This window comes from Hyaena hyaena, unplaced genomic scaffold (assembly GCF_003009895.1).
Source record: "Hyaena hyaena isolate Hyena2069 unplaced genomic scaffold, ASM300989v1 scaffold_0, whole genome shotgun sequence".
NCBI classification, from domain to species: Eukaryota; Metazoa; Chordata; class Mammalia; order Carnivora; family Hyaenidae; genus Hyaena; species Hyaena hyaena.
The window spans coordinates 1,868,713-1,895,818 of record NW_024080632.1 but is presented as its reverse complement, the minus strand read 5'-3'; the positions used below and the strand labels follow the sequence as shown (position 1 = coordinate 1,895,818).

The 27,106-nt window shown below is 60.0% G+C and overlaps 1 protein-coding gene across 21 annotated transcripts in view; it reads right to left on the bottom strand.

Moving 5' to 3' along the window:
• Positions 1-27,106, bottom strand: part of NCOR2 (nuclear receptor corepressor 2) — a 210,906-nt gene that overhangs the window by 86,652 nt on the left and 97,148 nt on the right. For 18 of the 21 annotated variants that reach the window (XM_039241454.1, XM_039241364.1, XM_039242237.1 and 15 more), the window contains 5 exons: positions 20,647-20,699; positions 11,540-11,606; positions 4,924-5,096; positions 3,953-4,046; positions 1,175-1,353 (listed from right to left, as the gene is read on the bottom strand). In XM_039241454.1, coding sequence (XP_039097385.1) covers positions 1,175-1,353; positions 3,953-4,046; positions 4,924-5,096; positions 11,540-11,606; positions 20,647-20,699 — 566 coding nt within the window. The remainder of the gene's footprint in view (positions 1-1,174; positions 1,354-3,952; positions 4,047-4,923; positions 5,097-11,539; positions 11,607-20,646; positions 20,700-27,106) is intronic. The other 3 variants (XM_039241806.1, XM_039242696.1, XM_039242859.1) reach the window with 1 other exon arrangement.

The following is a 27,106-nucleotide window of genomic DNA, read 5'->3' as shown; positions in this document are numbered from 1 at the left end:
CGCTGCCCTGGCTCTGGCCCTTCCCGGACAAGCCTCGTCTCTGCCGCCCAGCCCTTGCCCTGAAGCTGGGGAAGTCTGAGTCCCATCTTCTCTCCACCCTCCACCATTTTGTAAGCTGTGTGGCCTTCGTTAAGTGTCTTAACCTCTCTGAGCCTCTGTTTCCTAACCTGCGTAATGGGGGTGGCCTGATAATGCCGTTATGAGGAGTAAGAGGGACAAACACAACATTTGCTCAGCGTCTAGGCTGGTAGACACGCTCAACAGCCACTTGCAGAACGAAATGAGAACCAGAGAGCCGTCGGCCAGCCACGTACCCCAGCCTCCCGCCCAACCCCTGAGATCCTCTGGCCTTGTTCTCCTGGTACACACAGCCCCTTGCGTAGAAGGTTGCCTGTACGCTTTGCACTGGGTTGAACAGTGTCCCCTGAATTTCATGTCCACCCATAACCTCCAAATGTGACCTGATCTGGAAGCGAGTTTCTGGAGGCTGTAGCCAGAGAAGATGAGGTCACGCTGGAGCAGGGTGGGCCCCGTATCCGATACAGCTGGGGTCTTTATAAAAAAGGAGACACAGGGGCGCCTGGGTGGCTTAGTCGGTTAAGCGTCTGACTTTCGCTTAGGTCATGATCTCGGGGTTCGTGGGTTTGAGCCCCGCGTCGGGCTCTGTGCTGACTGCCAGCTCAGAGCCTGGAGCCTGTTTCAGTCTGTGACTCCCTCTCTCTCTGACCCTCCCCTGCTCACACTGTCTCTCTCTCTCTCTCTCCTAGAAATAAATAAAAATATTAAAAAATAATAACAAAAATAAAAAAGGAGACACAAAGAGACACACAGGACAGACCCCGTGAAGACAGGCGGAGAGGGAGCGATGTGTCCACCAGCCAAGGGAGGAGGAAGGTCGCAGGGAATCCCTGGGGCTGGGGGAGGGGCACAGGGCCGACCCCTCCGGAGCCTCAGAGGAACCAACCCTGATCAAGGACACCCTGATCTTGGACTTCTGGCCTCCAGAACGGAGTGAGGATAAAATTCCTGTTGCAGTAAGCCACCCAGCCTGGGGTCCTTTGTCACAGCAGCCCCGGGGAGCCCGTCCACGCCTCACGCCTCACGGGGAGGGCTGCCTGGGACAGGGGAGTGGAGGGGTCCGTGGTGGCCCACGCCCCGGCCGCAGGCGACTCACTTCTCCCGGAAGGTCTCCTTCTCCTGCTCGCTCCACATGTTCATGACCTGGCGGTCTTTGTACACCTTCATGGGGTCGTCCATGAGCCCGTTCATGTTGATGAACTTGATGCGCTGCTGCTCAGCGTCGTACAGCATTGGAGGGATCACAGCCAGCTGGCGCATCTGCTTCTCCAGGTTCTGAGGGAGGACAGGCCAGGGGGCCCGGCTCAGGGCGCAGCATGGGGACAGGGCGGGAGGGCCCTGCCGGCGAGGGGGGCGCCCAGGTGAGGGCGCGAGCGTTCCCAACAAGGGTGGGGAAGCGCGGAGCCAGGGAGAGAGGGAAGGAGGAGTTAAAATCAATTAAGCCCAAGCCGGTGGAGGGAAAATTTAAAAGGCAGCCCCAGACAGGTTTACGGTGGACGGGGCCACAAATTAAATGCAGAGACCAGCAGCAGCCTCATCCGCGGCGAGGGGGGAGAGGAATCTTCCCTTTGGAAGTGCAACTGCCATGCGTAAAACACGACAGGAAAGGTGTTAGGCCGGCTGGGCCACCCCAGCTCAGGAGCCAGGCCTGGCCACCCAGGCTCCGAGGGCACCCGGGACAGGGAGAGGGCCCGGGGAGGCCTTGGACCCACTTCCCACCGCTGCCACCCTCCCCACCCCTGGCATGGGCCCACTCAGGCGTGCCCACTCGGGACCCAGCCCGCCGGCCCATGCACGGCCGGAGTCGGGCGGGCTCGCTCACGATGCACTGGGGAGGCTGGGAAGAGCCACCGCTCAGCTGGGCTCGTCTCCCCAAATCTCTGCAGCCAGCCTGTTACTGGCGATTAATTACCCATCTGAGGAGGCAGGCGAGGGCCCAGCACGGCCAAGGTCAGCCAGTTCAAAGGATCTGCTGCCTGGCATCCCACAGCCAACCTCTCCTTCGACCCCTGGGACTCCCAGCAGGAGCCTTGCACCCGGCTCAGGAGGGGCCCCTGGGGACCCGAGGCTCACAGAGCTGGGCTCAGCCTTCCGGGACCACCGTCTCTCCCGTCGCCCCCCCCACAGGGGCACTAACGGCAGACCATGGCAGGGCCACTGTGTACTGTGACTGTAGAAAGGTCCCCAAAGGAGAGGGCGGCATCTCTCCTCCCACCCTGCCCTTCCCTGCCCTCCCAGGGAGTCTCTGCTCCGAATTCTCCTTCTAACCACTCCACCCCAAATGCCATCCCCTCAACGGCCTCAGGAGGCTGGTGGCCAGGACCTGGGGAAGCGGGCCTCTGGGCTGGGGGCTGGGGACTGGGGACGCTGCATCAGTCGCAATCCCCTCGCCCTTGGCCATCAGGCAGGAAACTCTTGGGAAAGGGCCACCCGCCCTCCTCTTGCTTCTGGGGCAAACGGAACCCGTGTCCGCACCCCTGCGGGACATGCACGTGGCCATAGCATCAGCGGGACAGGAGCCACAGAAAACCCACAGGTGTGACTGTGGGCAAAGGCTTTCTGAGTTCTGCTTTCTGAGGACTCAATGGTGTTCAAACAGGGACATAAAGTGTGAAAGTTTTTTGTAATTTTCTTTTAAGTTTTATTTATTTATTTTGAGACAGAGCATGAGTAGGACAGAAGTAGAGAGGAGAGAGCAGCGTGGAGCCCCACACAGGGCTCAAACTCTCAAACTGTGAGACCATGACCGAAGCCAAAGTCGGATGCTCAACCGAATGAGCCACCCGGGCGCCCCCCATGTGAAGTTTTAAAAAGGCGGCTCTCTCTCCCTGGCCAGACAGTCTGAATTATTTGCATTAGAATCATGTGAGCAACTTGGTAAAAACTCAGAGTCCTGGGCTTCCCCCCAGATGACCTAAATCAGAACCTCCTGGGAGAGGGCCTGGAAAACTACAGTTTACAGGGGGCGTCTGTCCCCCAGGACTCCTAAGTGTCACACGGAAGAATCAGCAGTCTGGGACAGCGCTGTCTGGAAGCCACCTGCCCCGTCCTGCATGGGAGCGACCAACCCACATGGCTGTCGAGCACCGATCGTGCGGCCAGTGTGACCACGGAACTGAAGTTTCAGCTTTATTTCATTTAACTTGGACTTAAAAGGCTGCGTGCCGCTGGAGGCGGCCACACTGAACCACACACTACTGGACCCCAGTCCCCCGGGGAGAGGCGTACGCTCCCCTCCTCCTCGAGACCCCCTCACGTCCACTGCAGTGTCGGGAACAAGCAGGGTGGGGGTCTGGCACGTTAGACGCTTGACCCCCAAGATCCAGGAGGGACCAGCGGGTACCAGCGCTTCCTCAGGGCAAAAGCCTCCTCTCCCTGCTTCCCGACCATCTCAGGGCCCCATGACCACGGCAGGGCTCACCCGGGCCCCCTGTGGGGGGGCAGGGAACACGGAGAGCGTGCTCACTTGGTCAGCGTGCTGGGAACGGTCCAGTGCCCCCAGTCTGGGCACTGAGACGCTGACAGAAACCATAGCTCTCAGGCTCCGCCGCTTCTAGCTTCCGGTCAGGCTCGGCCAACGGGAGGCCCTGGGAGGCGCAAGAGGCAGGGGTGCTCCTCCCCCAGCCCCCTTCCAGCTGTGACCCTCCCTGACACATGGCCACGGCCAGCGACATGCCTTTCCTTGCCTGTCCCTCAGGCAGGAGGCAGGTGACAGCCACTCCCACCATACCTCAGTGCCCTACCCTGGCTCTGCCCACGTTCCAGGGACAAGTCCCTTGACTGGGGCTTGCTTCCTGCCAGGGCACCGCCGAGTGGGGGGGGCGGGGGGGGCAGGGGGAGTGAAGCCGAGGCCAGGGTCACAGCACGCTCTTACCTCCTGCTCGGAGAGGCCGTCGATGATCTCGGACACCTCGTGCTCGCTGCGGGCGGCCGACATGGAGAGCCCGCTGCCCCGCTGGCCCACCCTGCTGGAGACCAAAGGGACACACTCAGCACCAGGCCACTGACGGCCGGGCTCTGGCTGTGCACAGACCAAGCCCGCAACTTCCCCAGGGGCAGGGCAGAGTGGAGGCGGCAGGGAGGGAGGTGGAGAGGGGCCAGGCTTCCCCTACCCACAGGGACCAGCCCGGGCAGGGGAGGGCATGGAGCCCTAACCCTGACCCAGGACTGACAGGCACTCAGGGCCAGCTGCTCTCCTAAGATGCCCCAAAAGCCCAGCCACGCAGAGCCATGTGTGGATCTTCGCCTTGGTTCCCTCCCGTCACATGGCTCTCAGGGTTGGGAGGAGGCGCCCCGTGACGGGTGGACCGCGCGTCCAGGAAGACTAGAAGCGGCATTATCACTGCCTGTCACCCGTCACCCGGCTGTGTGACAACAAAAACACAGCTACACATCCCCCGGCACCTACTGTGCGCTGGGCCCTCCTAGGCAGAGCCTCACAGCCCTCCAGACCGCCAGGGGAGACCAGAACGCAGATCTGGCTGCAAAGCCAGGCGGGCGGGCCCCTGGCCTTCGACCCACACCCAGCATCTCAGGCTCAGCTCCCTTCAGGGGCCACGCAGGCCACGTAAATGAGCGAAGCTGGGCGGTGCCGGCCCGTGGCACACGGGAAGGACAGCCTGCTCTCCCAACACGTGTCTGAGTTTCTAATCAGCACTGAGGCTCAGCAGGCTCTGAGTGACACGTCCAGAGCCCTGATATGGCCCCTGTGTCGCCAGATCAGCCCCTGCTGTGCTTGCTGTGCACGCCAGCCCGGGCTCTTCCCTGACCCAGGTCCCAGGTCCCTGACGCATCTTGGAGGGACAGAGGTGGTGGGCAGGGGTCCGGGCTCCAGCCCCGGCTCACCTCTGCATGCGCTCCTGCAGCTCGCGCTGCTTGCGGATCTCAGGGAACTGCTTCTCGTAGTACTCGCGCACCTTGCTCTCCTTGGCGCGCCGCCGGGGGTTGCTCTCGATGCGCTCCACCTTCTTCTCCCAGGCCTCCATGAGCTGGTCATAGCGCTGGCAGAACTTCTGCTCCTGGGGGAGCACAGTGTGGGGAGCACCACTTAGCACCTCTTCAGGCGGCTCCCGGCTCTGTGCTCCCAGCCAGCGCAGCACGCAGGCACGCACGCCCGCATGGGCCCATGGGGGCGGGCTGACGTGCAGACACGCCATCACACACACGGGATCACACGAAGAGCTGGGCCGACCCAGGCCCCAGGGAAACACATGGGCTTCTCTGAGGGCCTGGCTGCCGCCTCCCCTGGGGGACGGGCCAGCAGCCTGGCCTCCTTCTAGAAATGGGCTTGTCCAATGCAAAAGCCCCCAGCTACATGCGGCTAACTTCAAATCACATTCGGCAACATTTAAAATTCAGACCCTGGTCCCCCCAGGCACGTTCTTTATGTGGCAAGGGCTACAGCACACAGAGGCCACGTGCGTCATGGAGGGAAGTTACGTGGCACTGTGAGACTCTGGGTGTCTGTCAGGTTTGGGGCAGCCCGCTAGGAAGCATCCTCTTTCTGGAAAGTTCTTCATTCCCTGGCCTTGCGCTCAGCCATGATCACAATGCTAAGTTGCGAGCAGCATCCAGGGAGGGGTCTCTGATGTCTCTGCCAGACAAGGAAGTTCCTCTCTACGTCTAACCACAGTGCTGCTTGCTGTGTGTCTTCAGATAAAAGACCCCTGCCCAGGCAGGAGCAGCACTGCCTGGCTGGCTTCAACATCTCCAAGGTCACCTGGGCCTCGAGCAGGTGGGGAGCGATAAACCGCCCCTAAGACCCCAGTCTCCCGGTCCCTAACAGCTGTGCTGGACAGATGGCACAGTCTGGGAGTCTCACTTGAACGCCCTCTCGATGCCTCAGCACAATCAGAAAACCCCTCTCCCGTCCTCGTGACAGACACCTCCCCCATCCTGTACTTCAGCCTAAGGCAACCTGTGACCTTGGTCTTCAGCAAACCCAGCGGCACAAGAGTCCCCAAGGCATGGTCAGGCCAGCTTTGAGGGCGAGAACTTGACCCCGCTCTCGGGTGCCGCACATGCTCGGGGGCCGCTCCGCAAACCCGCTGGAGATTAGGACATGGCTCCAGCAGCAGACAACGGCCACACCAAGGTGGCACTGTGGTGTGGACAGCCCCCAAGGGGCACGGGCCATCCCTCCGTGTCACCATCACAGCTGGGGACCGGCCCCACCCTCTCAACTGCTGCCTGAGAGGCTGTCCTCAGGCCGATGGACCAGTGAGAAAACCCATCCGATGGGAAGATGGGGGGAGAAGGTCCCCCAGCCAGCAGAGGAAAAAACGTAGTTACTGGAAAAGTCGAGGTCAGTGTCGGCACACTGGGCGCCTTGAGACGATGCCCTGCAGGAGACGGCCGCCCCACCCCCCCGCCCCCAGCCCCAGGACCACGACTGCTGGGCGGGGCTTCCACGAGGTGGGCCCACTGCCCGGAGCAGGAAGCAAACCCTCACACGCACACGCACACTCACTCAGTCGAGGCCGGGCCAGAGCTGAGCCAGGGTGCAGGGCGCCAGGCGCGAGTCTCCGCGGAGGACCAGGAGCAGGGCCGCTGTGCCCCTGCGACCACTGGCTGTGCGTCTTACGAGAATACGCCGACCCCCTCCCCGTGCTGCTAGCTCGTCAGCAGCCAGAATTCACTCCCAGGACCACGTCGTGGCCACTGACCCTGGCTGAACGTCTCTGTCACACGCAGGGCAGAGCGGAGCCCCTCCTGCAGACGGACTCGCCCAAATCCCGCACGGGCCACGACGACCGTCCCTGTCATGCAGGTGGGGCTCGGAGCTCGGGCAGGTCGGCCCCTTGCCCGGCTCCCCTCGTGACGGGGCGGATCCCCGAGGGAGCTGCCGATAGCTACTCAGGTGATGCCTGACGCCTGCCTTCCCCCTGCGGCTGGCGCGTTCGGCGTCATACCCACGGATCCGCGGGCAAACCCAAGGTCACTGAGAGTCACCGCTGGTTTTCCCCGAGGAGTTTCACGGTTTCGGCTCTTGCATTTAGGCCTTCAATTGACTTGGAATGAGCCTCCGCGCCGGGGCTGGAGGTGGGGGCGGCCCAAGCACCACTGCTGAAGAGACCACCCTCTCTCACTGAATGGATCTGGACTCCGGTCAAGGGTCAGCGGCCCACAGGCGTGAGGCCCTCTTCCCGGGCTGGTCCGCTCTGCGCCGCTGGGCTCGTGTCTCATCGCACCAGAACCACAGCGCTCTGAGTGCTGTGACTCGGTAATATGCTTTGAAATCAGAGCTGACTCCCGCCATTACTCCTGGTCGTGCTTTTTCAGGATCGTTTGGGCTACTCAAGGCCCCCCGTAGTCCCATTCGGATCTCAGGGCCAGCTTGAGCTGACAGTTCTGAGCACCCACCCCCACCTCATGCACACCCTGAGCAACTGGGTGAAGCCTCCTGCTCAGTAGCCTGATGAAGTGGGTGTTCATATCTTCACCGAACAGAGGAGTAAACTGAGGCTGGAAGCTGAACGCTTTGCCCCAGACGGTCAGCAGGGCCAAAAAAAAAGTTTTTTAATGTTTTATTTACTTCTGAGAGAGAGAGACAGCGTGAGCAGGGGCAGGTCAGAGAGAGAGGGAGACACAGAATTGGAAGCAGGCTCCAGGCTCTGAGTTAGCTGTCAGCCCAGAGCGTGATGTGGGGCTCAAACCCACGAACCGTGAGACCATGACCTGAGCCAAAGTCGGACACCTAACCGACGGAGCCCCCCAGGCGCAACAGGGCCAAGATTTAAAACCCTCCTGCCCGGCCAGTGTGTCTCGATGCAGCTGCACACAGGGAGGTGATGAGAAATGGCTTCCCTGGAACCCGGGGAACCCAGGCTCAGGCCACGGGACGGCAAGGGGTGGGAAGGAGGTGCCGTCAGGCAAGGGCAGTGGGAGCCAGCTGTGTCCCTCCGATCTCAGGGAGGCACATCTTCCACAGGGCCCAGCGGGACCTGAACCTGCAGAATGTTCTCCACGCTGGCTGCGCTGAGCGCCGGGGCTCCGGGCCTCCTCGCCTCAGGTCGGTGAGGCTTGAGGGTGACAAGCGACAACTCTCCCCACCCCCATCCTGCTCAGCCTCGGGCTGCAGAAGCAAGTTGCGGATGCAGGGCCAGGGCTGCTCCTGGGGACTCAGAGGGGCGGGGATGTGGGAGGGGAGCAAACCTGCAGCCGCCTCCAACACCGCGGAAGTGACGAGGAAAGTGGGGACACGGTGGGGGAAGCGGAAAGGCGGACTGTGCGGAAAACAGAGCAGTGCCCGCTGTGGAGGGCTGAACGGGGGCACCCAGAGTCTATAGATTACTTGGCCTTGTTGAAAAAGGAACTGAGATGAGGTCATGGGTGAGGGCGAGCTCTAAATCACGGAATCAGGTGTCCCTGTAAGAGAGGGGAAGGGGGTTGACCCTGTGGGTACAGAGGCAGAGACGGCAGGGACCGGGGCCCCCGAGGCTGGGAGAGGCAGCTGGCATGTGCCCTAGAGCCTCCGGTGGGAACGCCGCTCTGCCCACACGGCGACTTCAGGCTCCTGGGCTCTGGAGCCGGGAGAGCACCCGATTCCATCGTCTTCAGCCACCTACCTTGTGGTCATTGGTTACAGTGACCTCAGGACACAGGAACACCCACCCTCCACGCTGGGCTCGCCTCCCACCTGACCCCACTCTGCACGGCCCCGCTCACTGTCACAAGCGCCCGCTTCACCAGGAGCCACGGCAAGCACGCACCTCAATCCTCACTGCACCCCACCCCACTGCCCAGAGCGGGGAGGGTGGGGCTCAGCGTGAGACAGCGCACCCAGATCAAGCACAGCAGGTCACGGTGCATGGGCTTGAACTTGGGCCCCTGTGCTGACACACAGCCTCACACCACCCCCACCCACCAGTCGGACCTCGCAGGGGAAGGGCAGGGCGGGCCGGGGAGGCCTATGTTGGTGTCAATTGGCCCGCTGGGGGCAAACCCTTGGCTCTCTGGGCCCAGCAGGAGTGCAGGCAGCGTGGGCAGCTGACCTGTGGTCCCTGGAACCTTGGAGGGGGGCTGGCTCACCACAGGGGCGGGGTGTGCAGGTGGGAGGTCTGGGGGAGGCATCTGGACCAGGCCCCCTCCCCTCCCCATCCAGGCTGGAAAAAATGCATCGGGGTCTTTTGGCTCATTACAGAAGAACAGGAATGGGGGGCACCCGGGGGGCTCAGTCAGTTAAGGGTCCAACTCTTGTTTTCAGCTCAGGTCACAGTCTGCAGGTTCACGAAATCAAGCCCCGCATCAGGCTCCTCTCTGATAACATGGAGCCTGCTTGGGACTCTCTCTTCCTGTCTCTCTGTCTCTCTCCTTCTCATTCTCTCTCAAAATAAGTAAACAAACATTACCCAAAATCAGAACAGAACCATTCTGAACACACACCCGCATGCAACTGAGGGGCCCCTCTCTCTGGAGATGGGCTCAGCCCGGCCTCAGAGCCACCCTGAGTTTCCCAGTTTCCAGTTGCTCCGTCTTTAAATAAGCTACTTTCCCCACCCCACCCTCAAGGGGCCCCCACATGACCTCAGGGGATCCTTCTCAAATGTACATCAGAATTTCTTCATCCTGCCCAAAATGAACCCCATTCCCAGACGGGGCCTCTGGGGGTGTAAGTGCGGCCAAGGCTGAAAGATCACAGAGAACACTGATCGTTCCTGGGGGTGGTGACGACAGGACTTCCTATCCTTTAGGAGACAGACGTAGAGGTGCCCGCGAGAGGGGTCCCAGAGCCCGCACCTACTTCCTACCTGTCCAACACAACAGCGTTCAACGTTCACACTTGCGCGTGCGTGCACGCACACACAGCCAAGTAGCCACAATCAATTCTACGTAGTTTTCACTGTATTTGTCAAATTTCCTATTTGAAAATTCTCAAAATAAAGACTGTGTATTGTTTACTAAGAACGCATTTAGAAGAGTAAATTAAGGGTCCCATCGTACTTACAATAAAATCTGAATGGTCCATCCCGGTTGAAGGCAAGTGTCTCTAGGTGATTTGGCTCCCACACCATTCGTGTCAACCGCGACCCGCACTCCAGACTTGTCTCCTGCATGCTGTCCCCGCCGCCTCAAGCTGGTTCTGACCTCAGGGCCTTTGCACTCGCTGTGGCCTCTGCCTGACCCTCCAGATTTCCACACAGCTGGGCCTTCCTTGTCCTTCCCATCCAGTACTGAGGGTGCCGCCCAGGACACACAGGCTGTCCCTACCCCACCCTGTCCTTCAACATGGCACTTCTCTCTGTCTCCTCTGCCCACCGCTGTGCCATGGGGTCTCGGAGGTCCTCGCTCTATGTTTAACTCAATGAATGAGATGGGACGCCCACCCACCCCACCTCTGGTCACCATCCAGTCAATCTAGGGGTCTGAGGAATGCGGGAAAGGAAAGGCTGCGCAGTCTCCCCCCCAAAGGCCCCCAGGGTCCAGAACGCCACCTGCCAGGTTCCCAGCCACCCGGCATCTGGGCTAAAAGTGTCTCCTGTCTTCTGGGACCTAACTGAGTTCTGGGGCCAGAGCAGGGTGGGTTCAGAAACTGGTTCAGAGGGACCATGCCGTCAAGTGGTCCAATCAGAGCCTCGGTGAGATGGTCTGAGAAAGGAGGACAGCTCTCTCTCTGGCCCTAATGCCTCCGATCGGCGGCAGGCATTTATTCAGTTCCCACAGGGACACCTGTCTGTCAATGTACGCACATACAGAGTTGGGGGGGGAACCACATAGAAGTGAACGTAAGCCATGATCAAACCATTCCTGAACTCCACCTCGTGGCCTTTTCCACCTACAAATTTCTGTACCATTTAAGCCCATGGGAGCCAGCTCTTCCCTCCATGGAGTGACTCCCCCCTCCATCACTGCCCCCCCGGGGGGCCTCAGCGATGGAAACAGCCGCCCCAAACACAACAGCACGTGTCCTCACACACACCGCCCTGCCTCGGGAGGCTTCCCAGAGGAGATGCAGTGTGTGTGGCGGGATGTGGGGGTGGTGCCTGTCACTCTGGCGCAGCCGCTGCCCGCCGGTGCAGCCTAGGGAGGCTTGCTGCTGCTGGACGCCTCCGTTTCCGGAGCTGGGAAGACCCCACATCTAAGGGGCCTCCGTGCAGCCGCGACCGCCAGCGCACAGCCCGCCCCCAGCCCCTCCTCTTCCAACAAGCTCTCTCCCTGCCTGGAAAGCAGGGTCCTCTGACAAGGCACCAGTCCTCGCCAACATGCTGCCTTCTCCCCTCCCAGGCGGCAAAGGGAGAGGCAGAACTCCAGGCCCCAGGCGCAGCTGGGCAGCCGCACCCCGGGTTCAGCTTCAACAAAGCAGCCGCTCCCCTTTCCCGTTCCGCCGCGGTCCACGGCCTGGACACGCAGCGATGCGACAGCTGCAGACCAGGAGGTCTGGTGGGCACGGCCCAAAGTGGCCCGGACTCTCCAGGAAGCGTGGCCCAGGGGAGCGACCGGGGAGATTCCGAGGAGGGCTTACCCATTGTTTCCGAGCGTGGTTCCTCCTCTTGAAGTACAAGATTAACTTTTTCCGCATCGCCTGGTTTCTAAGCGGGAAGAACACAGCAAATGGGGCAGGTCAGTAATGCAGACTTTCCGATATTTTGTCCTTCACTGAGCTGATTCCTGAGAGCAAGCCCTAAGTCTGCCCCTTTACCGGTTCACGGGGGGCTAAGAGACACTCCAGAGGGAGCCACGAACCACCAGTGTGCGTCCTTCCTCTCCCCGTGGTGCCCTCGTCCACATTCAGACTGAGCACGGCGCAGAAGAATGGTCCCCGGGGGTAGGGTGTCGGCGCTCCCCGCCCCCCACGCGCACCCAGGATCCCTTCTGGAAAACTGGCCACAGAGAAATGCACAGGCTCAGACCAGGAATGAGGCCAGAGAGACTGGACCTGAGACCTGTGGCCACCCTGACACAGCTGTCCCCCGGGTCGGCTCCAGCACAGCATGGCACTCTGGGCTGCAGGCCACCCGGCTTGTGACAGCGGAAGTCACCCGGGCAGGGCGGCACAGGCTGGCAGCTGCCGGCCAGGTAGGGGCCCTCAGAAAGCCCCCCTCCTTCAGCTCCTCCCCACGCAAGCGAGTGCTGCAGCAGACAGCCCGGGGGGGGGGGGCTGGGAGCTGGGGCCCCCGGACATGCTCACCCCCACTGAACGTGCTCACCCCCCCCCAAATGTGCTCGGCCCCCCAAACCTGCTTGCCCCGATCTGGGGGGCAGTGGCGGCAGCTTCCCAGGGGAGGGGTGTTCCTTCCCCCTCGTGTTCCCAGGAGCACCTAGCCCCACGGAAAAGATATAATGATGCCCCCGCCAGCCTCTGGGAGGTTCCCAGAGCTACCCTGCACCCCAGCCTCAGGAGCAGGGCAGAGGTGGTGGCTGTCCCCAGGCCCTTATGGGCAGGCAGAGGACACAGGGGCCCCAGGGAGGGTCACTGCCTCCAGGCCCCCGCACACAGGCACCACCACCAGGCCCAGCTGTCCTCAGGGTCTGCCACCACACCTGTCCCAGGCCGAATGATGGGCCCCCCCATCCCCAGGGCTCAATGCAGACCTCCAGCAGGAAGCCAGTATCCTCACTACCATGGCTCCAGTCCAGGGCCGCTAACTAGCTGCATGTCACCTTTTAACAAGAAGGGAGAGGCCACAGTGAGCGTGTGGGTGGCACCACATCTCCAGAACGCCCACAGACCCCAGCAGCACTCAGAGCCCCCACGGACCCCCCTGAAGTGGCGTGGGTCCCTGGCTCCCGGGCTCATCCTCGCCTCACGTCAGCCGCCCTCTCCCCCTTGAGGCCTCACCGCTGACCTCAGCCTCCTCTGCCCTGTGCCCGTCAGGGTGGCCACTGGGGGTCCTCAGTCACACAGGCTGAGACCAGAAAACTTAATTCCACGACAAAGAATGTAAGTAATCTCAGCCTCAACATCCTCATCTGAAAAATGGGTGCAATTACATCATGTTTTCAGTCACTCAGTCAATGTTTACTGAGCACCTACTATATGCAGGTACTCTTCTAGGCACTGGGGACACAGTCTCGAGCAAGGCAGAGTCCCCAGACCTCACAGAGGGGATGCTGAGAGGGGCCCCAAGACAGTAAGAAAAATACTGCAGATAAATCCTGACTCAGGAATTTAAACAGGGTGGCGGGGTAGTGACCGGGTGGCCAGGGAAGGTATAGCTACTTCAGGTTCAGGAGTGCAGAAAAGTCAGAGACGGCCCCAAGCCATCTCAGCTGCGGGAAGAGGGACCCAGCCGTGGAAAGAACCAGAGGGCAGGGCACTCTGGGTAGAGGGCACTGCAAAGGCCCTGAGGTGGGGACAAACTCAGGGAACTTGAAGAACAAACAGAAGAAGCCCCATGTGGCTGGACAGCAAAGGGGAGGAGAGGAGGGAGAGGAAGGGAGGGGAGGGGAGGTGAAAAGGTAAAGAGACGCACAGCCGAGAAGGCCGAGAAGCAGGGACCGCCCAGAGCAGCAAGCCGGTAGCACGGAGGCCCTGGTTTCTAACAAAAAGCCACTTCTCTCTGGAGTATGGCTAAAATGAAGAAGAACAAATCAGAATGAAAAGATCGGAAGGACACGAGACTCACCCCGCGCTTCTGACTGCCAAAGCCAGGAGACTCAGAGCAGCAGGATAAATAACGCGGTGCCAGCTTATAACCCCAGGAACAGAATAAATATCCGGGAGTCCGCGCCGATATAAATAAATGACCGAACAAATAAATAAACAAGGACGAAGGAGCGAGTGTGCCTTAGCAGAATTCCAATTAACAAACGTAGAAGGGATGCGGGAAACGGGGCGGTGTCGCTACAGCACCGCAGCCCGACCTGCCGTGGGCAAGACCCGCGTGCGAGTGTTACACTAACTGGCAAAACTCTGCGAACAGGACGTTTGCGTGGCCTCAAAGCATCTTCCCTCAAATATTTCCCAGCCACTTGGCAGTTTTAACTCCGTCCGTAAATTCTCCGACATCCCCTGCAGGGCAGGCTCCCCTCTCGGGACGGCAGGCCGGCCCCACGACGTGCTCTAAAGCACGGAGCACGTGCGGACCACACACCAACGCACAGAGGACACAGCGCCCCCGACCTGCCGTGGCGGGAAGGGCGGCTCGTCCTCTCCGTGGGCTCTTCCCCCAAACCCACGCCGGCCCTTTCGTGAGAAACACCGAGCAAACCCAAGTCACGGGACATTGGACAAAACCCCTGATCGCTACCCTTCGAAAGTGTGAGGGTCAGGAGGGCCAGGCCGAGGCGGAGAAGCCGTCGCCCGGGGACCAAGGACACATGAGGACGAAGTGCAAAATGGGAGCCTGTTATCAGATGCGGGACCAGGAGACGGACCTTCGTGGACAAACTGGAAAAGCCCCAGGACGGCGGCTGGGTCGGCCCAGAGCACCGTCCCGCCGTTACTTCCTGCATTTTGACAAGCGCACCCTCAGTCCCGGCAGATCTCCCCCTCGGGGACGCTGGCTGCTGGGGATGCAGGAGGTCCTCAGTACTGTCTCTGCCACCTTCTGTAAATCTAGCTGTTTTACAGGAAATACGTAAGAAAATAAAACACAAGGTCATGATCTATGCTGAAAGGCCCTGGTGAAACCAAACAACTTTCTTCAGAGCTTGCAGGAGCATGTGTGCAGGTCACAAATGGAAATGCGTCCCCCCTCCCTGCCCAGTGATGCTGGGGCCCCAACCCCGGGACCTCAGGATACCACCCTATCTGGAAACCGCCTCCTTCCAGAGGTCATCAAGTTAGCACCGGGCCGTCAGAGCGGCCCCACCCCCTAGGCCTGGCGTCCGTCTACAAAGGCGAAACGTGGCCTTGGAGATGCGGGGCGGGGGGGGGGGACATGAGAGCAGAGACAGGGCACTGTGAGGTGTCCACAAGCCAAGGGACGTCTGGGGAGGCACCAGAAGCCGGGAAGGGCACGGAGGGCTCCTCCCCCGAAGAGATCAGGGCCCCATGGCCCCCGGACTCCGGACGGCTAGCCCCCAGGGGAGAGGAAGCCCCCGGGGCCCCCAGCCACCCAGCAGGGGGTAACCTGCAGCTACGGCCAATCTTAGTGGGCAGGGCGGCTGTGCCCGGGCTGGAAGGGCTGGAAGGGACTGGGTGCAGAGAGGTCCCCGTGGGGGCAGGGGGGACGCGTGCAGCTGCCCCCATCCACCGCAGCTGCTACAGGGCAGACGGGGGTTCTCCTGGCCGACCCGACCTTCCTTCCAAAGCAAGCACCGTGCCTGGCGCCCGGAGGTGCCCAGTGACTCTGCCAAAGAGGACAAATGTCGAGTCTGCAGGCCACGAATGGGCACAGTCCCCAAGCAGAGCCGGCCACGGGAGCACTGTTTGGACTGCAGTGCTTTCTAAACCATCTGGATTCGTTGCCGGTGTTGAAAACCAGACACCATTGCATAAAAAGCAGAACTTAAAGGTTCTCTTAAAAGATCAGGCGCTGGCACAGCCCCTATTGGCCAGAGCCCCGGGCCGAGGCCTGAGCGCCCCTTCCGAAGGGCGATGGGCTCCCCCACTGGCCAGGGCCCTGCCGCTCCCTTTCCCCCTGCCAGCCCTGTCCCCGTCCTTCTGGCCTTGCCGGCGTGCCTCCAGCCGCCAACCCCCCCAAGCTGTGAGCGGCTGCTTGCTCACGTCCCCTGGCACACGTCTGTGGGGTGTTTATTTTGTCCCGAGGAGGGCTGTGGTTTTGGGGGACGCAAAGAGCTTGCTGCAGACTAATCGTCACTCTGCTGAGAACATTTTCTGGCAAAAACCAGGGGATAGAGTCCCTAAGAGGGCTCTGGAGGGGCTGACAAGCAATGTGATGAGCTTGCCGGTGGGGGCGTTTGTGCAGGGGACACCTGTTGTCTGCGGGGAAAGTCCGAGTTGATAAGAACGCACAACCTGTAAGAAGTACGGGCCCCATCCTCTGTCGCTGTGCCAGGGGAGACACAAAACCGGGAGGGGCAATGAGGAGATGGACACTGTGAGGTTCAAGGAGCGTCTGACCAGGCCCTGGGTGCTACTGGTCCTGGGGCCCACGGGATTCTAAAACAGGAAAGCTTGGGGGGCAATTGGGTAGGCTTCCTGGAGGAGGAGAGGTCCAAACTGAGGCTTGGAAGGAAGCAAAACATCAAGTGAGCAGAGGGAAACAAGAGCAGAGTTCCAGAGAATAAGGGGGAGGAAGGGCGTCAGGCACAGCCAAACTCCCAGCTGCAGGGGAAGGGTAAGACGGCAAAGTCTGCCTGAGCAGGGCCCTGAATGCCTTGACAAGAGCCTGTCAGAGGGGGTGACAGATGGTCCAAAACCTGCTTACCGACAAGCAAAGTGACGCGACTTGCTCAAGCTCACCAGGTATCGAGGGGCAGAGCTCAAACTGGAGCCCCGGGAGAGGTGTCAATGTAGGTGTGCATATCCGTTTGGTCTAGAAGTCTGGCTGTGTGACCCTGGCGAGGTTACTTAACATCTCTGAACTTCCAGAGCAAACCCACAAAAACGTGTAACAGTCACCTGCGTCCCGGATGCCCTTTTGCCCTTTCCACACGCACAGCCCCAGGGCTGAGGGCTCCAATCAGCCAACCCCCAAGGGAGGCAGCAGGAGGGAAGACATAGGGCATCCAGACAAGAAAAGGGGGACACAGAGAGAACCCCAGGAACCAGCAGGCCCCCAGACCCCGGGGAGAGAAGAGGAACGCGGCCAGTGCCTGGGGTCTGATGCCAGACAAGGGCATGGCTGGGAAAGGCACGGCCACGACAGGGCGCACGGGAGCAGCGACGGTCCTGGGGCTGCAAACCCCTCGCCCATTCGCAGAACCGCACGGGGGCGCTTCACGAAGTCGGCGAGTTCCCCGGGGAGCCGTCCTGGCAGGTCGGGCAGAGGGGGACCAGCCCCTCGGCCGAGTGTCCATTTGGTCTGCTCTGGGGCTACCCTGGCCCATTCCCCTGCTTCCCAGAGCCTGAGACCTGGGGCTGAGATCCCATGGGGTGCGGGCAGCCCCCCTCCACTGCCCACCGATGCAGGTGGCGGAGGGGGAGCGGCAGAGGTGGGCACAGGTGACGTGGACACGTCTGAAATTGCTGGTGCGGCAGGAAGTCAAGCGTGAAATTAACTTTAACTGCACAGCCCCAGCGCTCAGGGAAATTAAAGTGATAGCAAGGTCCTTGGGGAGGGGATAACCCCCCCCCCCACCTGGCCCACTGACAGCAGCAGGAGGGAGGTGGACAGAAGGGCGGTGTCTCTTGTCCTCATCAAGCTGTCCCCGGATCGCAGAACGTCAGGCCCAGACAGCGCCGAGCACACAGTAAGCGCTCAGGATTTGCTGGATGAACAGATGATGGCAACAGGCAGATCAAGTCGTAAGAGGGACAAAAATCACAGGACACATCCCATGTGCCTGATACTGAGCTCGGCGCCTCGGGGCAGTAAGTCACCGGAGCCTCAGCAGCCCTAGGAGGCAGAAGCTACTTATTCCCACCTCACAGGTGGGGAAACTGAGGCACTGAGAGTAACAGGCTAGCCACAAGGGCCAGATGCTCATGGCCCCCAGCCGGCCCCTCGCCACCGACTCCCATCTCAGGAAGTGGTTTCCTGGTCCCCACGGCTGCCCGGGCCCCCGATCTTTGCAGCCACAGGACCTCCCTGCCCCTGGCCCTCCACACGGCACCCCTGGCAGGTCCCGTAGCTCCCAGACCCACCAATGACTGGCTGGAGGGCTGCGGGCTCCTCCACCAAGGTCTCTCCGGCCCTAGTCCTTTCTCTCGGCAGCCAAGAGAGCTTTGAAAGCAAAACCCCGGCACCTCGCCTCCCAGCATAAACCTCATTGCCGGCCTCCCTTCACACGCAGTTAACAGGACTTGAACTCATCAGCCTGGTGATCTGGCCAGCACCTTCTCTCCCTCAGCTGGCCCTTGGGCCATGCTGGCCTTCCCTGGGATCTCACCAGTTCAGTCCAGCCCCAGGACCCTTGCACGACCTGTTCCACATGCCAGGGAGGCCCACATGGCTTGCTACCGCTCAACCCCACGGTGTCCCCTCCACTGTCAGGTCTGGCCCTGACCCCCTGGCTAAAGCCACCCCCCACTTTTTCTGCCATCTCTTTCTCCATCCTCATAGCCTTCTTCCAAGTGAGCGCCTGCACTAATTCGCAAATGATCGCACTGAAATTAAAAATACAGGTCATTATGATCTTCGTGGAAAACTAGGAACAAAGTCAAAATTCTAAGGATAAATCAGTTCAAATAATTTGCTTACAGATATATTTTTCTAACATAAAATTCTCCACTTACGTAAGAAATCTTAAATTTATTCGTCTCCACTTTTTAAACTTAAAACGTGTCCATCTGTGATTTGGATTTGGAACAAATTTGACTAGGCAGTCACCTACTTAGCCAGAATGTACTGCAACAGACCAGAGCCATTCTCTGATGAAGACTGGGGGGTGGGGGGAGGGTGCAAAAATAGTCCTATTTTTTGGGTTTCAGTGAGTTTATAGCTTTATTCTACTTAAACAGAAATGTGTTAACATCTGCTGATATTACTTGTACCTTTTTCCTTCCTTGTTTGGACTTTATGGTTGTTTTAATAAACAGAAATCACGTTCAGCTTAAAATATTACTCACTTTTCAGTGAAAACCTCATGTAAGACGTCAGTATGAGATGACTATAAAAACCAGTGCGGCAAAAGGGAAAACACGACTGGGTGAGCAACATATAAAGAGCTTAAGACAGCTATGGGGCCACAGTACTTTTTTAAATAATTTTTTAAAGTTACCTCTGAAAGAGTGCAAGCGGGGGAGGGGCAGAGGGACAGGGCGGGGACAGAGGATCCAAAGCAGGCCCCATGCTGGCAGCACAGAGCCCGTCGCGGGGCTCGAACCCAAGAACTGCGAGATCATGATGTGAGCCAAAGTCAGACGCTCCACCGAGTGAGCCCCCGGCGGCCCGCACAGTACTTGTTAGCGGGATACTCTCTCGCTTCTTTCGTGCACGTTCTCACCACTGGACCAAGTCTGATGAAAAGCATGGGTCTTTGTTCTTTGCTCACAGCTGAATCCCTAGTTCTAGAAGAGGGCCTGACACACAGTAGGTGGTCAATAAATGCATGCTGAGTGCATAAAGAACAAAGAAGTGAATGCTCCCAGCAGCCCTGCTCAGAAGGAAACACCCCGCTGCCACGCCCGACACCAGCAGGGATGGCCCTAGAAGCCCCTGTGCCGTCCCCACCCTCTCCCACCACCAGCAGTGGCCAGGGAGAGGCAGGTCCCAGGCAGCACAGAAGGTGGCCTGAGTGGAAAATAATCTGTGTTGTGCCAGGGGGACTTGGTACCCAGGCAGCAGCCACACCCACGAGGCCACGCGAAAGCACAGCCCTAGCAGGCCTGGCCCTGGCCCACCCCAGGCCAACAGGGACTCGCCCACGGTGCCTGTGAGGCTGTAAGGGGTGACCATTTTGGTGACCAGAGCTTGGACCAGTCACTCAAATCCAGAAACTAAAAAGAAGAGATGTCCCCGTCAACTAGACCACCACCGGTGGATATTTAAAGACCACGGAGAGGTTTGTTTGCCTCCAAGGATGGAAAGCTCATTACTGCAATGACCACCCCATGATTCCACTCCAGGGGAGCTTGGAACAATCAGACCAGGCTAATCTGCCCATTGGACAAGCTAAGTACCGCCCTCTGAGGTCACACAAAAAAGTCTGCGCCCTCTCACAATAATGAACCTTGAATAGTTCTGCCACAAGTCTGCCTCCAACCTAATGCCCCTGAGCGTTCACAGCCACAGGCTCTTCAAGGAGCCCAAAGCCTGCAGCGCCTTTTACCTTTTGGGCTCCTGGATAACATGAGGTAATATCACCTCCTCCACCAAACAGACTATGTTCCCTTAATACATCCCCCCCAAAAAAGCCAACCCCCTTCTGGCAGCCGTATTCCTGATGCTTCCCTCCCAGCTTGAAGACACGAAGCCACCCGCCTCCAGCACAATCTCATTGCCCCATTATGCCAGGTCAGCCCACACCAGCGCCACGTGGCACTTCACTGGTATTTCCTCACTGCTAACATCCCTCTGAAAAAGGCCCTACCACGGAGCTGCCAGCTTGGCCACGTCCAAAGTCTCTGGGGCTGGATTAGCGGACTGTGGCACACAGGGCCCCCTGAGCACACCGCAGGACACTCCCAGGTGTGCTCACACCAGAACCCCAAGCACAGGGCCCCACTTGCCCCGGGGCCACCCCCATCATCTTACACTCACGCTCACCAGGAACAGCCTCCACCGCCCAGATGGGAGGAGGCCCCGCAGCCTCCGCCGCCGTCTCCCCAGGCTGTGCACCCCATGTCCTCACCCAGCAGCCCCAACTCCAGGCCATGTCCCCGTGCTTCATGGGCCACTCCTCGTCAACCCCCTGCCCTGGGCCTGCTCTGACCCTGACCTCAGCCCTAACCTGGCCCAGATTTCGGGCCTAAACTGCCCCCTTCCCCTGTCCAGCACCTGGCCCTGTGTGGGAGCCCTTCTGGGAGCTGAGAACCCGCATCTCACCCCAGAGCTCCAAGGCCAGACGGCCTGTCCCCCCGGCCATCACACGTCCACAAAGCTGCCAGCAAGTACTCACATTTTGATGTTCTCATGATACTGCCTGGTGTCGGATGGCTGGTTGTACAACGGCTGCAGAGGAAGGAGAGGGAAGAGCTTCAGAGCTGGGCCCCGAGCCCCCACTGCCGCCCTGGGCTGCCTCCGCCCCAGGCCCTGGGCCCTGGGCCCCCACTGCCGCCCTGGGCAGCCTCCACCCTGGGCCCCGGGCCCCAGCTCTAATGGGCCAGCCGCTGGCAGGCATGAACCAGAACACAGGCTATAGTCCTCCGGGCACAGCCGTGGTGCCAGGACCTGCAAGCGTGCCCGGCACTGCAGACCAGCAAGGCTCCGACACGGAAAGCTGCTCAGCTTGTCGGAGGCCGCGCAGATCACAGTGAGGCACCACCTGCCCCCGCACCTGGCAGAGCAAAGGGCCAGATGCTGCCAGAAGCCTGTGAGTCAAGGGGAGGACAGGAAGGGCCGGGACGGTGAGGACCCATGTCCAGTGCGTGCACTCTGCAGGGCGCCGGGACGACACCTGTTAAGGAGTGAAGCCAAGTGTGCCCGCCAGCCCCTTCCCTCCTGCAGGCACCTGGGAACGTCGGGCACTGTGTTCCTCCAGAAGACGACGCCGGAACGTCTATACGGTGGCGAAGACGCATCGGAATCAAACCAAATGTGCCCCGCCCAAAAGACGAAGAGGGAAAGGAGGGCTCGTGAGCGGCGGGGACACTACAGAGAGGCGAGGAGGGCCCTGGGCCCACAGCCGGCAGTGAGTGTGTGGACAGAGAGAAGCTGCTGTGTGTGCAGGAGCCCCGGAGCAGAGCCGGCTGCCGGGCGCCGCCCTCCTGGCCGGCAGCACAGTGTGCAGGGGCTGGGGCACAAGCTGGTACACAGCCTGGCCCTAATGCTCTCTGGCCGCCGTCCCTGGGGGACTCACACAAGCCACCTGTGCCCCAGGAGTGCAGCTGGAAAGGGGGCTGAGCTCAGAGCTGTCGTGCAGATCAAACGGGGCCGCGCACGTGGAGCTCTCAGCCCAGCGCCTGGTGGACAGAAATGCCCAAGAGGTGCCCGTGTCACTGTTGTCGCCATCAGGGTGCAGCGATGGAGCAATGGTGCCAATATTTCTTGCCTCCTTTATCCACATGCCCTTGCTCTGGCCAATGAAATGCTCACGAACTTAATGAAAGCAGAGGCTCGAAAACACATGTGTGCATTTCTGCTTCCTCCCTTGTTCACTTGCTCCTGGTGAGAGAACATGCCTGGCCTGCCGGCAGCAGAGCAATAACAGCGCACCCCCCCCCCCCCCCCCCCCCCCCCCCCCCCCCCCCCCCGCCGAGACCCAGCTGCCCGCGGAACAGCAGAAATGCTCGCCTGACTTCGACCCTCACGGAAAACAGGAAACGGTGGCTGTTTCAGGCCACTGAATTTGGAGTTGGTCTGTCACGCAGCGGTAGCTAACGGATACAATGATCATCCCCATTTTACGGAGGAGAAAATCACATCCCTGAGAGATTAAAATATGTGCCCACAGCCAGTAAGGAATGAGCTGCAACTAGAGTCCAGTCCCGCTTTGGTACTGGAGGCAGGGCTCTGCTGCCCACCAGCGCCTGTGCCCTCTGGGGGTCTTCCCGGGTGCATGTGCATCACCCTCTCCCTCACCATCAGCCCACACGCACAGGAGCCTCCCAGCGCCGCCGTGGACGACTGCGGGAGAACGGGCATGCCACCGGGCGAGGGAAGAGGGCACCAACATCTCTGCCCTGGAATGTCTCCGCAGGGACCCCGGCTGACACACCTCCTGATCGTCCCCGCCCATGGGGACCACGCACAGGCAGCATGGCCACAGGGCACAACCTGCCTCCCCAGAAACAGGCCTCGTGTGTGCCGCAGGCAGGGTAGGGTCCTCAAGGAGGGGCCCCCACACCCCTGGGCATCCCCGGCAGCCTTGGCTGATGACAAGGTCAACCCCCCCCGGCCCCCAGTGCCACACACTCCCCTGCCTCCATGAATTCCAGGCTCCGAGCTCAGCTGCCCCCCAGCCACCCCATGGCTGGTACAAGCCGGGTCAGGCTGCCTTCCCAGGTGCTCAGAGGGAGGCGGAGAGGTGTGAACCCCACTGTGGGTCTGAACCGGAGGGCAACCCCAGGCCCACAGCGACACTCGCTGCGGGACTTCTCGCTGCACAGGGCATTACCACAGAAGGCCAACAGCCCCTCCGAGCAGCAGGGGCCCCGCAGAGACTCCTGGGCCAAATTCCAAAGATTAAACATGCACGTTTGGCCCGGGTGGCTCTGTATCGGGTGCTTTCCACGTGCCTGGAAAACACAAGCCACGTAGGGGTGGGCGTGGCCATCTGCTCCTGCTCAGGTTCCAGGAACACATGCCTCGACTGAAGAGATGGCACCTCCCTCGCCAGCTGTGTGACCTCAGACACCTAGGGCAACACGCTGGGCCTCTGTTTTCTCATCCAGAAAATGGACACAGCAAATAGGAACTACCTCACAAGGCTTTCGAGGAACCCAGGAAATGTCAGACTTGGTGACTGATCTCTGTTGTTTTGGTTTTAAGATGGCAACTAACAATGTCTCCACGGCCTAAAGGGACCAGGAGGGGCTGAAGGACCACACGCAGACACTCTGGGAGCGCGGGAAGGGTGGGGCGGGGCCTACTTCTACATAATGAGATGGGCCGGAACACAGGAGATGGGCTTCTGAGAGGGCAGCACCGGCACGGTCAGCATGTGCTGATTTGGTCACCCGCCAAATCCACTTTCACCGGCGGCCGCCTGCCCGGGAGGTAAGCTGAGGACAGAGCACCCCGGGCCCGCGGTGGCTCAGCAGCGGGCCTCCATAGAAGACCTCAGAGAAGTCTGTGCGGCTCGCTGCCTCCAACCACTGTGCTGTCCCTGAAGGAGGCAGCACCAAGCACTCCTCAAAGTAAACTGAGTCCTGGGAGAAAAGGGAGGTGTCCGGGCCGAGTCCTGGAAGGCTGCTTGTTACATGGGGACAGGCTCCTTGGGGCAGCCTCTCTGGAGCCCGAGTGGGATGGGGGCTGAGGGGGACAGGGGTCGGAGAGGCCATGGCCCATCCATGGCTGGTGTGCGGCTGGGGGGAGGGCAGGGCCCAAAGGAGGTCTCCCCTACACCCACCAAGGGGCCTGTGCAAGGACAGGCAGAGCCTCCTTGTGTCCCAGGAGACAAGTTCCAACATGACGGCCCTGAGGTGACCTTGACCTCACAGCCACAGCAGCTTTCCTCTGCCTCTCTCACTACCTCACAGGCTCTAATCCCGTCAGGGGGACACAGCACCTAAGAGGGGAGCCCCCTTGCCCAGGCAGAATGCTCAGGTACCCCTGGGAAGGCCCACCCTCCTGGCTAGAGGCCCTGGGCCCATATCTCACCCTCTCTGTACCTCTAACTCCTCTAAAACTGGGGGCGCAGCCCAAACAATCCAGGGGCAGGAAGACCACGCAAGGCCAGGGACGCACAAGGCCGTAAAGCAGAAATGACAAGGAGAGCAGAGCTGGGAGAAGGAAGGGGGGTCCCCCTCGGCCTGACTTCAGCCAGCTGGCGGGATGGCCGAGAGCAGCCAGCAACCCCAGGTGGACTGAGCTGCTAAGAAATGAAGTGTCAGCCCTGGCCCTCAATCCTCTGGTGACACCACATTCTTAAAATAGCGCCTCTGAACAGGAAGGAAGCCAATGACTCAAAGCCGCGGGGAGAGGGGGTGGGGGCCACAGTGGTCCCCACCCTCCCTCCAGCACCCCCTCCTCCAAGCAGGGCCTCGATTGCCTCCCCACCTGCCCCCATCCTGTCCCGTCCCAAGGGTGCTGGGATGGAGGGGGCGGGGAACACTCAAGCCCAGCCTGGGCTATCTCTCTTCCTTCTCAATGTTTCCAATGCAAATTTCTCCTTGGCCCAGGCTTCCCCCTCCCCTGGCAGCGAGGTTGGACAGCACCACCAGGGTCCCTGAGGCCCCGCAGCCTCTCCCTGGGCTTGGGACTCCCTGGCTGCAGGTGAGAGAGGAGCACCACCCCCCCATGCCGTGGCCTAGTGGCTGCAGACGTAGGGGCGGCAGCAGCAGGCCCTCCGGGAAGGAGCCCGGGCACTGGGCACACCACGGAGCTGCCTCTCCTTGGCGCACCTCTCTGGCCACTGGGGCCTTTTGGTGACAGAGGGCAGACCTGCGAAGGTCCGGCTGGCCACAACCCCACAGGCCCGGCATACATCCCTGCCTCATCTCTTACTCTATGACCCTAAACGAGGCACTGCTCTGAGTCTCCTCTAGAAAATGGACAGGCTTGACACAAAGCAGGTGCCCTGTCACTGGGAGTCCCTTCCCCAGCCCCACCAAAAGCCACCGAGCTAAGAATCCATGGACTTGGAGAGGACTCCAGTGACGGCCACACAGCCCACCAGACACTGCAGACCGTGGCCTCCGGTGCCACTAGCCTTGGGATGGCTCTGCTCTGAGGCCCCAAGAGAGGACAACCCCTCACCCGTGAGGACCCAGAAAAGAATCACGCAGACTGAGCCCACCAGATGCCCTGCCCAGCTCACTGGTGCTCCTCAGGCACCTGTACACAACAGGCTATATGCTCCTCTGCACTCAGGAGGCCCCGGGACTATCAGGTCAGGAAAGGGGACAGGAGAGCCACCAGGTCTGGAAACGGCTGGGTACTGCTTCTGGTCCTGCCGTCCCCGTTGTCAAGAAGAGGAAACTAAGGCAAGAAGCAGCTTACTAGTGCGAATGGGAAATGGTGCACAACTTCGCAAAACAGTCTGGCAGTTTCTCAAGAGGTTCAACACAGAATGATGATGGCCCACCGATTCCACTCCCGGGTGTACACCAAAGAGCAAAGAAAACCTGTGCATTGGGGCGCCTGGGCGGCTCAGTCGGTTGAGCGTCTGACTTGGGCTTAAGTCACGATCTTGCAGTTCGTGGGTTCCAGCCCCACATCGGGCTCTGTGCTGACAGCTTGGAGCCTGGAGCTGCTTCGGTTCTGTTTCTCCCTCTCCCCCTGTCCCTCCCCTGCTCATGCTCTTCCCCTCTCTCTCTCTCAAAATAAAAAAATAAAAATAATGGCCCGAAGCAAGCACAACGTAATGCCTGTCTATGCATAAATGGCCGAACAGATGCGGCGGACCCCGACAATGGGACAGTACTGAGCCATCACCAGGAGAAAGCACGGCCACCCTGCTGCAACATGGACCAGCCTGGAGGACGTGATGGTGAGTGAAAGAAGCCAGTCAAAGAGGCCACACAGTGTGTGAGTCCACTGACACGAACTTTCCAGCAGGCAAATCCACAGAGATGGAAAGTAAATTAGTGCTGGGTGGTGGGGACAGGACAGGAATGGAAAGATAAAGAGGTGATAGTTAAGGCCACGGAGTTCTTTCTAAGATAGTAATATGTTCTGAAACGGACTATAGAGATGCCGCACACACCCATGAATATCCTACAACGTACTGTACGCTTTCTTTTGTTTTAATTTTAATGTTTTTTATTTATTTCTGAGAGAGAGAGAGACAGCATGAGCAGGGGAGGGGCAGGGAGAGAGGGAGACACAGAATCTGAAGCAGCTCCAGGCTCCAAGCTGGCTGTCAGCACAGAGCCCGACACGGGGCTCAAACCCACGAACTGCGAGATCATGACCTGAGCTGAAGTCGGACACTTAACCGACTGAGCCACCCAGGCGCCCCGTGTACACTTTGGTTTTAAGAGAGAGCGCACGCATGCACAGACACACATACTAGCAGCAGAGGGAGGAAGAGAACATTGAGCAGTCTCCATGGTCAGCCCAGAATCCAAAGCAGGGCTCCATCTCGAGACCCTGAGCTTCAGATCATGACCTGAGCTGAAATCGAGAGCTGCGCCACCCAGGCACCCCGTACACTTGAAATTGATGAATTGCGTGGCATAGGAATATCTCAAAAAGGCTATTTGAGAAAAAAGAGGGTCTTAGAGAGACCCCAGAAATCATGCCCAAAAAAGAAAACAAGCCCCCAGAATGGGACAGGAGCCTGCCACCCACTGCAGGGGGGAGGGGCCGAGAGGCTCTGCACCTATGCCTCGGGAGTCCCTGCTGCCTGCCGGCTCTGCCTGTGGGAGGCCCGGGAGCCGCTCCATGTCTCACAGTGGCCTGAGCATATGGGCTCCAGGCTGGGGAGCAGCTACCACTGACAAAAAAAACTCCAGGGACAAGACGAAGAGTTCAACCCTCCTACGTGTTCGTGGCAGCCGAGTGCAGGACAAGGGTGTGCGAGGTGAGCCTTACGGAGCATCACTTCACTGAACTCCTCCCCCCCCCCCCCCCCCCCCGCCAAAGACCCCAGTCTTCCCATTTCACAGAAAAGAAAAGCGAGTCCTCTTCCCGGGGCCACTCCGCAAACACGTGGTGGCACAGAGTTCAAAATTAGGCTCCCAGTGCAAAAGACGTTACCGTGTGCGAGCATGCACACATACCCCGGGCACGCCGCGTGCACGGTACCCTCACAG